This window comes from Leptonychotes weddellii, chromosome 10 (genome assembly GCF_054177405.1).
Source record: "Leptonychotes weddellii isolate Sample4059 chromosome 10, ASM5417740v2, whole genome shotgun sequence".
Classification (NCBI taxonomy): domain Eukaryota; kingdom Metazoa; phylum Chordata; class Mammalia; order Carnivora; family Phocidae; genus Leptonychotes; species Leptonychotes weddellii.
Genome location: NC_138378.1, coordinates 52,889,683 through 52,904,339, shown reverse-complemented (window position 1 = coordinate 52,904,339; position 14,657 = coordinate 52,889,683). Strand labels below are relative to the sequence as shown.

The 14,657-nt window shown below is 43.7% G+C and overlaps 1 protein-coding gene across 1 annotated transcript in view; it reads left to right on the top strand.

Annotated features, from left to right (window-relative positions):
• The first annotated feature begins 12,929 nt into the window (after positions 1-12,929).
• VWA3B (von Willebrand factor A domain containing 3B) overlaps positions 12,930-14,657 on the top strand; it is a 175,609-nt gene continuing 173,881 nt past the window's right edge. Inside the window, exon 1 of the mRNA XM_081832306.1 lies at positions 12,930-13,309. Within this exon, the coding sequence (XP_081688432.1) occupies positions 13,078-13,309 (232 nt within the window). The 5' untranslated portion in view covers positions 12,930-13,077. The remainder of the gene's footprint in view (positions 13,310-14,657) is intronic.

Here is a 14,657-nt window from a genome sequence, read left to right as displayed (position 1 = left end):
ATCATCTGTAGTTTACCCTTCTGCCTTATCAGATCGATTCTATGGGAGGAAGAGAAGTCTTTCAGTGTGGATTATCTAGTTAAGGGAATTAATTAGGTTAATTAGTCTGATGACATCATTACCCTACAGAAATATCCTTTTTTTTAAAAAAAGCAGCTGGATTTAGGTTCCTTGCGTCTTTATTCATTCCACGAAGCTGCACGGAGGACTATTGCTTGTCAGTCTCTGCAAATGTGCCGTGAAAAACATAGACAAAGATGTCTGTTCTCCAAGAGCTCAGGGGAGAGACAGATATATGTAAAATTAAGAATGTTAGAGAAGTTGGACAGCGATGTATGCTATGAAGGAAAGTCAGGCAGGGAAGGTGGACTGAGCATGAGGGGAGAGAGAGGGAGTTGTCTGTAGTTTTCATCGCTCCAGTCAAGGCAGGCCTCAGTGAGAAGGTGACATTTGAGCAAAGACTTGCAGGTGCTAAGAGAGTGAATCACATAATATCTGGAGGAAGAACACAGAAAATTCTACTTCCATTACCCAGTTTCAAAAGTCAAATCTGGGTTGAGGTGGGGGAGGACCCCTGAGTGTGGCTGCCCGTGATGTTCTCTTCTTCTCCTGCCCTCTGGACCAGCATCTTGGGTAGGTCCAAGGGCACCAAAGACCTGGCCCCAGCACCCATCGATGTGGCGTGGTAGGTCCAAGGGCACCAAAGACCTGGCCCCAGCACCCCTCTTTCCATGGCGTGGGGCCTCCTGTGGGCATCGACCCTTTAGTGTGTTTGCACTCCACCCTCTGGTCCAAAGCCAGGCTCCTTCTGTCTCAGTGCTGTGTCTGTCCTGGCAGCTTGATCAGAGAGTGTAATTAACTTGACCAAGGTCGCAGAGCTAGTAAGCATCTTTATTCAGTGCATAGGCCCATTGGTCCATTGTCTCTGATTTCTCTACCCTTTATATTCCCTCTTTCTACACTTTGGATAGAATAGAATTTTTGGTACATGTCCCATGGAAGACGCCTTATATTCCAGTTACATCCTCAAGATGCCAAAGTCAGTCTTCTGGATTGGTGCGTTGAGGGCTGCACTAAGACTGAGACCCAGCACCAGTCTGGTGTCCACTGGATCAATAATTCCATCATCCCACAGCCTTGCACTGGAGTAGTAAGGGTCTCCTTCCTCTTCAAACCTCTTAATGTTGGGCTCTTTTAAGGCTGTTTCGTCAGCACTGGAGAATTGTTTCCCTTCACGTGCTCTTTGGTCCTTTGCTACTGTGGCCAACACATTGGCTGCCTGCTCTCCTCCCATCACTGAGATGTGAGCGTTTGGCCACAGGTAGAGGAATCTTGGGCTGTATGCTCTGCCACACATCCCATAGTTTCCAGCCCCGTGAGATCCCCCAATGATGACAGTTATCTTAGGTGCTTCGGCACAGGCCACAGCAGCCACCATCTTGGCACCATCCTTGGCAATTCCTTCAGCTTCATATTCTCTACCAACCATAAATCCGGTAATGCTTTGAAGGAACAGCAGGGACAGAATTGTTTGTTTGTTTTAAAGATTTTTTAAAAAACTTATTTATTTGACACAGAGAGAGAAAGCACAAGCAGGGGGAATGGCAGACAGAGGGAAAGGGAGAAGCAGGCTCCCCATAGAGCAGGGGGAGCTCGATGTAGGACTTGATCCCAGGACTCTGGGATCATGACCCGAGCAGAAGGCAGTCGCTTAACCAACTGAGCCACCCGGGCACCCGAATTGTTTGATATTTATCCGTTTGATGACGTTTGGCAGATAAGCCTCCAAGCTGTAAGTTCTATTTAAAACAAAGGGCCACCTGATTACAATAATCAACTGTGTAGTCACTGAGACACCCATGTGTATTGAAATAGACAAGGGAATAAAGACAGATATGCCCTCTGTACCTGACACCTAATTTTATATAGCCAATTAATGGATACATTTCAGTAAAGGGAGAGAGATTACTTTTTGCTCCTCTTATTTAAATGAATTTATTCTTTCACGGAATGGCTCTATGAGATTTCTTTTTCACATTAGTCATGATTTACTCCTTGTCCTGTTGTTTCAGGAAATGCAGTTTGGATCTTAAAGACTGAGGCTTGCAGCTTTGCAAGGGATTTGAGGTTGGCATTCATCATGATGTTAGAAAAGTTCTCCACGGAGGGAAGAAGCCTACTAAATATGTACTCTCTTAAAACCATTCTTTCAATTAAAGAGGACTTCAAAAGACAAAAAGTGGCATTTATATAATGACTTTCTGGGAATTTTGCTTCAACTTTTACTGCAGTTAAAAATCAACAATCTCCTTCCATTATCTGTTAATGATTCCAGAACAGGGCTAACTCAGTTGGTTAGGAGGAAGGCCACATGTGAAGCTGAGCTGGAAGACTGGGCTCTGGGGCTTGGAGAGTGGAGGCAAATTCCTGCCAACTGGAGAGAGGAAGTGGCTTTGGGGGCTCCAGGTGAGTGAGGCCTTGGGGGCTCTCTTGCCCTTTGGAAGCCTTAGCCACGGAGTGATCCTCCACCTCCTGCAAGGTAGAGAGCTGGGGGAGAAGCCTTAAGTGAAGAAGAGGGCAGGGCCCCTTTCACCCCAAGTTTCCGAGCTCTGAGACCATTGGCCCGTTCCCAGAGGTGGAGTGGTCTCTGGGCCCCTACTTTTTCCAGCAACTCTCCCAAACCACACTGGCTTTGGAGGACACAAAGATACCTCTCTTTCTCTGTTGGAGGTTTTATTTATGCCCTATTCTCTTCTTGGAAGGCACTGAGGTACACTTAACAGCCCATCCCTTATGCACCCACAAAAACCTTAAGACCAGAGTAGAATAATTCTGATTGAGAGCTGAAAGAGATGAGGGACGCTGAAGATACTGGAGAGATACTCTGGGTGAGTTTAAGGCATAATAAAAAGCAAAAGCAGAAACAAAAAAGCACCAGCTCAACAAAAGGCACACATTTCCATAGCACTAAACTCCCAGGGAAGCATAGGGCATTTGAAAGCTGACTTAGGATAACATAATGGTGTCTTTAACAGATACTTGAGGAATAGAGATAATCTTCACATGATCATTTTTCATATTTTACAAAAGCCCTTGGCATATAATTATTATAAACCCTATCTCTGTGACAACATTTCCATTTGAGCAAGAAAATGTCAGCACAGTTGACCCTTGAACAGTCAATTAACACATATTCTGTATGCTGTATGTGTTATATACTATGTTCTTTTTTTATACTATATTTTTTCAATTAAATAAGCTAGAGAAAAGAAAGTTATTAAGAAAATCATAAGGAAAATACATTTACGCTACTGTACTGTGTTTATTGAAAAAAATTCATGTATAAGCGGGCCTGCGCAGTTCAAGCCCGCGTTGTCAAGGGATAGCTGTATATAGTTTTAGATGAAGCTAGACCGAGAGGCGTGTGTGTATTTGTTCCCAGCTCTCTGTATATTCCGCATGCCCTTGCCGCCACATTCCACCAGGCAGCCTGTTCTTTACCTCATTTCCTCAGGTGAAGGCTATTGCACAGTGGAAAGCAGAGTGCCCGCAACTCTTTCTGGCTCCTGTTCTCCAAAGGCTAAACTTTGGCTTATACAGCAGAGAAATTCCCAGGGGCCAGGGATTCCGCTGTGCTCCCTCCCCATAGTTCTCCATCTCCTAGCAATTAGATGGGCCATGTGACTTGCTCTGGCCAATGGGTTAGGAGTGGAAACAAACACGAATGCATCAATGCATTTGCGTGTATAAAGGCGCATGTTTTTTAACACAAAATGCGCTATACTGCATGTATTTGTTCTGCAATTTGATTAAAAGAATCTCAACAGTACACCTTGGAACTTTTCTATATTGTAACAAAAAAAATCTTACTCTTTTAAACTGCTGTCATATCACAATGAGAATATACCATAATTTCAATCACTCCCTTATTGGTGGACATGGAGGTGATTTCCATTATTTTGCTTTTTTGCATTATAAAAATTTATTCAATTCTTCTTCATTTACTAAAAGACTAGTTCTTTAGTTCATAGACTAAAAGGCATCCAGTTCTTTTAAAAACAATGGCACATTGCAAACTTAATAGGAAGTGTGGGAGGGAGGGGTAATTAGAAAACAGACCTGCTTTATGTCATTTAATGTTGAGGTTTGTGCTGTTAAAAACTCACTCAAATCTGGTGAGGTTTTCACTGTGGCATCAAGGAAACCTAGCAGTGGAATTGCTTGGCAGAAAGGTAGGTACTTTCACAATTTTAAAACAATGATTAAAAAATCTTCTGTTAAATTCCATTTACTACTGTTTTACCTAGGATTTTTACAATTAAATTCATCAATGAGAATGTTCTAATTCTTCTAATGTTATCCTTCTCCTCTCTTTCCTCTCTCTCTTCACTCCTGAAGAAGTAGGAGTATTGATCTAATTGGATCAGATTCCAGGATGTTGATGGTGCCAAGTTTACGAGTGTGAAATTATCCACCAGGTGTGTTTCTCTCTCTGGCACTTTACTCTTTCCCCAAGGGGAAAAGAGGGAAGCCAAACCAGGGCTTACCTCTTCTAGTGGGCAGGCCCTCTTTTCTTTCTTCCTCCCACATAAGCTGTGCTACATATTTGCCTGCCAGGCATGGGAAGGAGCTGGTAGAAAGACCCGAGCTTAGAAGGGGAGAGAGGCCCTAGCTCTTTGCCCAAGTCCTGTACACATGTAGGGTTGCTGGGTCAACCTGCCCTTGGGTTGGAGGGACCTAAAACAGGGAAACACCTGTTGCCCATTGCCATTGGCCTGTGTGTGTACTTCTCTCCTCGGAAACCGTAGGAAGAGGATGACCCAGCAAGGCAAGATTCAGGCCCATTCCTGAATATAATTTCCATATGATTGAACTCTCATCCACGAGTATTGTTTTTGCCAGCTTTTAGTATAAGTATCTATTTTGAAGAGTGATTTTAAATTTCCAAATGTTTGGAACTTTTTTGTTTAGATGAAATATTATTCAATTCTTCTTCATTTACTTATTAGGATATAGTAATAGACTAAAAGGCATCCAATTCTTTTAAAAACAATGGCACATTGCAAACATTAACAACAACAACAAAAAGGAAGTGTGGGAGGGAGGGGTAATTAGAAAACAGACCTGCTTTATGCCATTTAATGTTGAGGTGTGTGCTGTTAAAAACCCATTCAAAACCAGTGAGGTTTTCACTGTGGCATCAATATCCAGTTCTAAATGAACACCGTACAGCTGGGATGACGGAAAATTTCTTTTGGAGGAAATAAGGGCCAACAATTGATCAACACAGCATCTAATTAAGGGGGCAGGGTACTGAGACAGATTGCTTGGGTTCAAATTCTGGGTTCACAATTCGCTAGCTGAGTGGCCTTGGGGGAGTTGCTTAATCTTATGTCTTAGTTTACTTATCTGTAAAGTGGGAATAATCATGGTATTTTCCTCCTGGAGCTTTTGTAAGGATTGGAAGAAGCGATATATTTAAAATGCCTAGAACAGTGTCTGGCATTCAATAAGTTCTAGCTATTGTTTTGCATGTTGGCGAACCTTGAACATCGTAATTATCAAGAATAGAACAGTTACGTCTTACAGCTCTGTTCCTCACAAAAGATGTTAGATTGAGAGCCACAGGTTTGCAGTCACTCCCCAAATAGTGAACCATGAACTGCAGAACATCATAGTCGACACAAATGTCCATTTGGACTTTTGCCTTCCCCTGCTCCCACCCACCCACCTCTCTCAAGGCAGCCCCTGACAGCCCAAACATCCTGGACCAACAGTGCCCAGCAAGGCTCAACGGTGACTGCAATCTTAGTTGCTCCATTCCCCCTGCTCTCCCCAGCCTTCGTCTTCCAAGGGAGTGCTTTTGTGTTAAGTCCATCTCAGACTCTTTCTCACCCTATAAATGATTCCCTTGAGTCAATATTCTACTGTTCGTCTGGTTCCCGTTCTTGTGGTGGGGTTAGGAAAACCACTTTTTCTCCCTTGGTTTCATCGACCTCCGCCCACCCCCAAAAGATTCTAATCATGATCATAAGCACATGTAGTGCTGGTAATAGACTTGTTTAAAGAAAAAGAAAAACCGGGCGCCTGGGTGGCTCAGTTGGTTAAGCGATGCTTTCGGCTCAGGTCGTGATCCTGGAGTCCCAGGATCGAGTCCCACATCGGGCTCCCTGCTCAGCGGGGAGTCTGCTTCTCCCTCTGACCCTCCCCCCCCATGTGCTCTCTCTCTCATTCTCTCTCTCTCAAATAAACAAATAAAATCTTTAAAAAAAAAAAGAAAAAGAAAAACCATTCAACCTGAAAAAACAGCACAAGGGTCAAATAACAATGGAAGGGCTCTCACAAGGCAGTACACCATTGCCAAGAGTGCCAACTGCCAACGATGCTCTGAGTCTGGACAGGGGGAGAAAAATTATTGTGGCCTTAGTGTCCATGAAGAGAGAAGAGCTTGAGCTGACCCTGAAGAGACCTGGGGCTCTGTGGCTCCCAAGCTAGTGTAATCCAGGCAAAAGGAGGGGGGGGGGTCTGAGTAAGGGTATGTGGTCAGAGGCAGGGACCAGGCTAGTATTTCTGCTGGAGCATTTATGTTGTGGGCAGTGGCAAAGAGTCTGAAGCTAAGGTTGGGAGTGACACGATAAATGCCAATTATTAAGGTTGAGAGTAGGATACAAATGATCTGTGAAACGTAAATCCAAAGCAAATGTGTTCAAGTTCAGAACAATGATATATCACAACTGTGCTAAAGGTATTCTTATTCCAGACCACGCCACACACAAAAATGAGGTGAACCATCCTGTGGCTAGCCGAACTGAAGTCAGAATCAACTATGCAATACTTCAAAAGGACCTCAACTTCTGCTTACTTGTCTATCTATACTTTAAGTAATTAATGCTTAACATTTTCATATGAACTTACGCATGCAGGCACATACATATAATTGACAAAAGCTTAGAGTCATCTGCAGTCACTTGCATGTAAGTGGCAAGTGTCTCAGGGAAGGGAGAATGCATGGGGTGAAGGTGAGGAAAGGAGTGCCTGTGGGACTATGTAAGGCAGTGGGTTTGGCTGGGTGAATGCTCTGCCCTCTATCTAACCCATGAGACCCAATAACATTAGTCTGGCAGGGTGTGGACAGCCGGGATTACTGTGGCATTGGCAAATGTGGGTGTGGCTGCTGTAGTACTTCCCTTCTGCACACAATCTTTTGGTACTGTTGAATTTTTGTTTGTTCTCTGGTGGTGTGGCTGCAGGTGCCATCTATAAGGCCAATGGTATACAATCTGATAATTTTATGGAATGATTTGTGATCTGAGATCAAACCTGTTAGTACTTTTAAAGTTATAAAGGCATTAAAAGAATGTAGAAAAAATAACATCTTGTGGATGAAGTAGACTTTTTTGGCGGGGGGACAGAATTGTTCAGTTCTTTCTTTCTTTTTTTTTTTTTTTAAGATTTTTAAAATTTATTTGACAGACAGAGAGAGATAGCGAGAGCAGGAACACAAGCAGGGGGTAGTGGGAGAGGGAGAGGCAGGCTTCCCGCGGAGCAGGGAGCCCGATGCGGGACTCGATCCCAGGACCCTGGGCTCATGACCTGAGCGGAAGGCAGCCGCTTAACGACTGAGCCACCCAGGCGCCCCCAGAATTGTTCAGTTTTACTGTTAACCATGTTTTTATTAGATATTTGACTCAAAAACCTACAAATGATCTGGTCACTTTTTGAGTTTTAAAATCTAAATCCACACTTTAATACCCCAACATAGTAAAACAATACTTGCCTGTGGGATCTTTTATTAAGGATTTAAAGATGCTTTTCATTAAACACAAATTTATTTCCAAGTGACTGAAAAACCAGAGGCCTCTATTTTGAGCTCCTTGCTTACTTGACACGGTAAAAATTAGGGTTAAGAATAAAGCCGAATGGAGAAAATAATGCTATAAGAATACCCCTACCTAATAGATAAGGGTATTTTTGGTAACTGGCAGCCCCTCCTCCAAAACTGCAGCTCAGTCTCACCTGTCTGAGCTTCACTCACACTAGCTCCACCGCTGAGCGATCTGTAACAAACTGCCCCACCTCTTTAAGCTTCTTTCCCTCAACTGTAAAATGAAGAACAATAGCTCTTCACACCGTTCAGGTGAAAATTAAACAAAATTACGCAGATGTAAGTGCTCTGCACGCTTTAAAGTAGGTACAGAAGTTAACCGTAATGTTTCCTGCGGTGCACTGGCCTCCCTCCCGCCTTGGGCGCCTTCCTCCACGATTTGCTCGCGCTCTCGCCCCTGACCGGCGCTCTTCTGCGTGCTTATCTGCTTGTTAACTTAATAAATATTCACCGCCGTTGCTAATTTTCTCGGTAACAGTAAGCGCAGGGGACAATGCCATCCACCCTGTCCCCTAGCGTGGGGCTCTTGCTTTGGGTCCCAAAGCGCCTTGGGGATCCCGGACACCCACTCTCTCCACCTCGCCCCTGAACTCGCTTCGGAGCCCCGCCCCTACGGCCCGCTGGCCCCGCCTCCCCTGGGCGCGCGCTCTGAGGGCGGGGCCGGCTCAGGGAGCCGCTCCGTGATTGGCCGCGTCCGAGCAACCGAGGCGACGCCGTGGTCAACACGCCGCGCGGTGCGCGCTGGGGTCACAGAGAAATCGAACGTCTGGAATAATTCTTCGCGCCAAGCGGCGACCCTTCGCCTGCTGGAGTTGCTGCTTTACCAACCAGCGGGATGCGCGCCTCACCGGCCCTTTGGGGTCACAGGGCCCCCAGAGGATGGGAGGGCGGCTGCTAAACAGGAACCTTCTTGTCTTTCATCCGACAGATTGCCTAGTAAGTGGGATGCGATCCCTTCCACGCCAGAGCCTTCGAGGCGCCGAGGTTTCCCTGGAGGGAAAGCTTGGAATTACGCGGTTTCCGACTTACACTGCCCTCCACAAAAGTTCAGCCACTTTTCCAGGTTCACTGAACTACTCTTTGGGTCAGGCTGAGACACGGGTACCCGACCCCTCCTGTTGCAAAGCTCTTCCCACCTTACCCCGCTCCCAGTGAAGCTCAGCTGCTCTGGTGGAGAACCAGCTTTCTTGGTTTCTGTCTTACCATAGGCCAACAGTAATAAGAAGGTGAAGTGCACATGGGCTTTGGAGTTAATACAAGAACCAGGAGAAATTTATTTATTTATTTTTAAGATTTTATTTATTCATTTGAGACACAGATACAGAGAGAGAGAGAGAAAGCATGAGCAGGGAGAGAGGCAGAGGGAGAGGGAGAAGCAGGCTCCCCGCTGAGCCCCGAGCCCGATGTGGGTGGGGCTCGATCCCAAGACCCTGGGATCATGACCTGAGCCGAAGGCAGATGCTTAACCATCTGAGCCACCCAGGCGCCCCAGTAGAAATTTATTTTTAGGAAATAATAATAACATGAATAGTCTAAAACAAAGGGATCTGCGTGGATTACAGCTTTCTACAACTTTCTGGTCTGGAATATCCTCTGGCTCTCTTCCATTCTTCTACAAGTACGTGGTTTTCACAATCACATCACTAAGACAAGCACCATTTTCTTTTCCTCTTTTTATATGGGCATACAACTTAATTAGTTTTAGTTTCCACTTTTATCTTCCTGGGAGCTCTTGGTTTCTTTCTTCTTCCTTCCTAGACCTTCCTAGAGCAGACCTATTATCCTTAGATTTTCTTTTCTTGACCCCATTTTCTCAACTGTGGGCCAGTCCATTTCAGTCTCCTTGCCTCTGCCCACATTATTTGAGCAGATGATCACAGGCTAGACTTGCTCCTCAGGGCAGGAGAATGGAGCGAGGAGTAGATTAAGGGTTTCTGGAGGAGAGTTGCAACAGGATACCCATGGGGCTTCATCCCAGCTTCCTTTCTCCCTGGAAAAATTGTAATTCAAAACTCACATAAATCACAAGATATATCCACCGAATCTAGACTTCATTTTCAGCAATGGATATAGGAAGTTGTGGGTGTTGATAATAAACCAGAAGTATACCTAATGTTTAAGCTGAATTAATGGACTTGAATCTGTGCATTGTGCCTCAATCTCTGACCATATAGGAACTACTCTTTTAAGCCATGCGAACTTCCTCAAGGTGCTCACCTCAGGATGACCTGGGGCATCTCTTGGCTGCCCCCTGTGGGCAGACTTTAGCAGCACAGGCTGACTGCCCTTGGCGCCTCTGGTTCCCTTAGTTGGGGCCTTTACTTGTGCCCACTTAACCTTTCTATTTTTTCCCCAAGCTCTGCCTGCCTGCTCCTACCTTTAGCTCAGACTTTCACTTTTTTCCCCCTGTTTATACTTCTTCATTCTCTTTTGGAAATCCCTTCCTATTTCCCCAAATTTTGCTCTTGGGATAGCTTTTAAAACAGGGCAGTGTTCTACTGGATTTGTTGTTTCTTGCTTCTGGATTCCTCTGTTCCCCAATTTGTAATAACCTCAGATGAAGAAATCCTGAAAAATCCCAGTAATAATAGTAACAACAAAGTAATATCTGGAAGATAGTATGTCTTTATAGTATGACAGCTATTTCCTGATATTAGCCTTGTTTGAACTAAAAAATCGCTGCCTTGTTTGAAAATCAGTATTCTTAGTAATTCTGAGTGATCAATTCAATTCAGCACCCTTACAAAGTGCCTGCTGTATTTAAGGCACTGTGCTGAGGACATTCATATAGTTTGTCCCTGTAGTCACTGAACCTTCTTTTAGTCTAGCGAGGATGAATCTGAAGTGCCCAAGGTCATATTGGTGAAGTGTCAAAGTGCAAGTTGGAGCTTTGCTGGGGAGATGCTGCAGAAGGTTGGTGAGGGGGTCTGGAGAGGCTTAATGGAGGAGGTAGAGCTTGAAATGGGCCTTGAAGTTTAAGATTTCACATAGGAGAACCGCCTGAGACCAGCTTGGAGCTAGGAAAGCAGGTGGGCAATGTGTGGAGGGGTTGCTTTGTCAGGTCATTTGGCATCATTGCTCTGGCAGGCTTCCTTGCTCTGACAGTATCTCTTATCCAGTCTGAGTGGAATGATCCCTTCTGTTGGGAGATGCCCTTTCTTTCCTTCCCTGTTTTCTTGGGTTATTTCCATTGTCCAGGTGCTTTCATTTCTGATAATATGGGTCTTCTCAGGCTAAAAAATCTTAAGAGTCAAGATCTGAATCAGAATGACTCATACAGGGGCGCCTGGGTGGCTCAGTTGTTAAGCGTCTGCCTTCGGCTCAGGTCATGATCCCGGGGTCCTGGGATCAAGCCCCGCATTGGGCTCCCTGCTCGGCGGGAAGCCTGCTTCTCCCTCTCCCACTCCCCCCTGCTTGTGTTCCCTCTCTTGCTGTGTCTCTCTGTCGGATTAATAAATAAATTCTTCAAAAAAAAAAAAAAAGAATGACTCATACAGGTTCTCAAATTCAGTAGAGCCATCCAGACCTTTTTAAAAATATTTATTTAAATTTTTTTAAGCCATGTGAGTGCAGGAGGCACTGGGGCATGCACCTTAGCTGGAGGATTCAATTGCCTTTTGTTTGGAAGCAAGAGTTGGCCTTAAAATGTACGACTCTTCTGAAACCTTTGTTTCCAAAATCCAGTCTAGGAGCCTTATAAGGACAATTTACATAGCTGTTCTGCCTTTTTAACCTATGACATGTAGCTCCCTCTAGTAAGAAGAACATAGGACGTGGGTGAGTGTGTGTTAGGGAGAAGAAAGATGAACTGGAAATGATGAAATAATCAAAAATCTTTATTCTGAGCTTCCTTTTCTTGTTTCTATGGGAACCGTTAGCCAAATTTAAAAGTCCTTCAGCTGGCAGTCTTTGTTGGACAGATCTCAAAAAGAAAGCTGAAGTCTGTTCTTGTTTTCATGTTCTGTGAGTCTAAAGTAGGAGAAGCCCAAACTGAATAGCTCGTATGACTGGGAACTTGGGGGTAAAAAGGTACTTGGAGTAAAAGTGGGCATATAAATAACGTACAATTACTAAAGGATAATGACTCTTAAATAATTTATTTGGACATAGCTCTTTCCAGTCTATCAAGTGCTTATCCATGCGTAACTCATTCATTGCTAATAATAATATATCTAATATTGTTTCATGAGAACTCCCTAGCTTATGTCCAACTGATTTCTGTATTTGACTGATTTTCATATCATAACAGAGACTTGCAGGGTATGTGGTTGGAGTTTTAGAAATGGGAAAAGAGAATATTTCTGTTGTTGAAAAGTTTTACAGTCCAGGGAACAAACATATGTGTTTCATACTCTGGGTACAGAGGTAAGCAGACCTTTCTTTTTCTCCCTGCCTGAAGTTATGGTGAGTGGGTTAAGATTGCATTACAGTCTGGGCCACTCCTTCCCTCTTGTGTACAGGAGCTATATTTAGGCAGGTCTAGATAAGTTTAATATGTAGCATATTGCCTGGAGTTCAGTTGGTCCCAGAACAGCTGGCTACATGATTCAGAATGTTTAAGTCCAACTTTAAAATAAAACATTTGGAAAGTGAATCCATGTATTCTTGCTGGGCTGAGCTGTGATCTGGTTCCCACCCTGTCGCTAGCTCCCCCTTAGACACTCTACCTGTAGAACAGGTATGTTTCTCTCAGGGTTTTGCCCTCTGTATTTTCTTTGGAAGTAAAAGGTCAGGTGCAATTATAATTGGAATACTGATGTGTAATGAAGGTTCAGGAGCGAATGTGTATTTTCTAAAATGGAAGAGCTTTGCATTTTTTCTGATTATAAAAGTGAAGCCACTTTCAGAAATGTTTAAATAATGTGAACTTTTAAATAACATAGAAAAGGCAAAAACTACATATATTCCCACCACACAGATAAAACTACTATAAACTGTTGGCAGTTACCTTTCTAGATGTTTTTCTCTGTGTACATATGCTGATGTATGGATGGATATTGAACTTTATGGTTACATTTTAGCAATATATGTGGATATCTTCTTTGTCAGCAAATATGCATCTGTATTAAACATTTTTAATGATAGATTGAATTCCACTTAATGACTGTGCTGTAATTAATATTAAACCCATCCTCTGTTGATGTTAGATTGTTTCCAAGTCTTCAGGAAGTCTGATTTTGACAATTGCCCTTATGGGAGGTCTCTGTGACTTAGATCCTAATTCAGAGATGGAGTTATCAGCCTCATCTTCCGCCATCTCTGAGCCGCAGCTGCAGGGGCCAGAGGGACAAAGCAACACCAAAACAGACTTGGCCGGGCAGAGTCTCATCTCATCCGAGGAATGGCTAAAACTGCATGGGCTTAAGAGCAGCAAATTGACCTTGAAACAGATTCTGTCACAGATTGGATTCCCTCATTGTGAAGGTATAGTACTCACAAAGCAACGCTGGTTGGGAAACCCAACCAGCATGCCATCCTTTAGCCTTTGAGGGGGCTGCATCACTTCTGAAGGGCCCCCCAAAACCACAGGCCTCTGAGCTTGTTTTGATCTCACATCCTTATCCATAAAAAATGTACATGGACCCCCAGTATATGTTTGTTACATAGATATATGATTGTCAGTCCACTTATTAAACATTGCTTAAATATTGCTTAATTTCATTCTTAGTCCTTTTAAAGATGAAATAAAAAAATAAATAGAAGTTGTACATATTCCAGCAGATGTCTTCTTCATCCCTTGGGATGCGCAAACCCCTTTAGGAGGCTGTTAAGACAATAGCTTTGTGTGGTTTCAGGGAGAATGTGCCGTTTTCCTGTTGTGGCCTCTCTTATGTGATGGGCTAGTTTTTCTAAACACACTGTTTAGAAGTTTGGTCCTGAACTCCCAGTAGTACTGCCCTCCAACAGGGAGTCTGGAGATGGGTGAGGGTGTGTTTTGTCTTTGTTTTTATTTATTTTCTGATGACATACTGGTTTGAGTTGTTCCTGAAATATAGGGCCTGGGGAGTCTTATGGAGTGTGAGATAGCCCACCTAGCAGGAGTGCCCTGTCCAACATGTCAGTAACACCCCACTTGAGGAGCACTCCTTCAATCAGGGCAATTGCCATTACTTGGATTTTACTCAGTAATTCTGGATTAGCCAATTAATTAATGAATTAAACACATATTTATTGAGTGGTCAATAATACTGTGTTTTGGAGATTTTTCACCAGTTCCTTTGGCAGCTTTGTTCCGTACTGGTGATAAGGAAGGTCTAGGGGATGTGGTTGTTATGGACTGATGTGGAGGCCCATTCTAATGACAAGGCCTTGCTTTTCAGAGCTCAGGCTGTGCATTCGTTCCCATTTATCCTTCCACAAGGGGTGATACAGCCCTGTATCTTCTAAATGCAGGGTGTATGGGATTCCTATATAAGGAAACAAAGCAGTTTTATCTTGTATATAAACTATATTTCAGTAACTATAATTCAGTCATTAATAATAGCAAAAATAGCAGTTCTTTATATTTTGCCAAGGTTTTTTCAATCTAAGGTCATGGAAGATACTGCTCTATGATTTTATTTTCTTTTAATGCCCTTGTTAGGTTTTGGCATCAGGATTATGCTGGGCTCATAAAATGATTTGAAAGTATCCCCTCCTCCTGTGTGTTTTTTTTTTTTTTAATGTGGTGTTCAGTGATTCATTGTTTGCGTATAACACCCAGTGCTCATTACAACATGTGCCCTCCTTAATAACCATCCCTGGACTACCCCATCCCCCCTCCCCCCTCCCC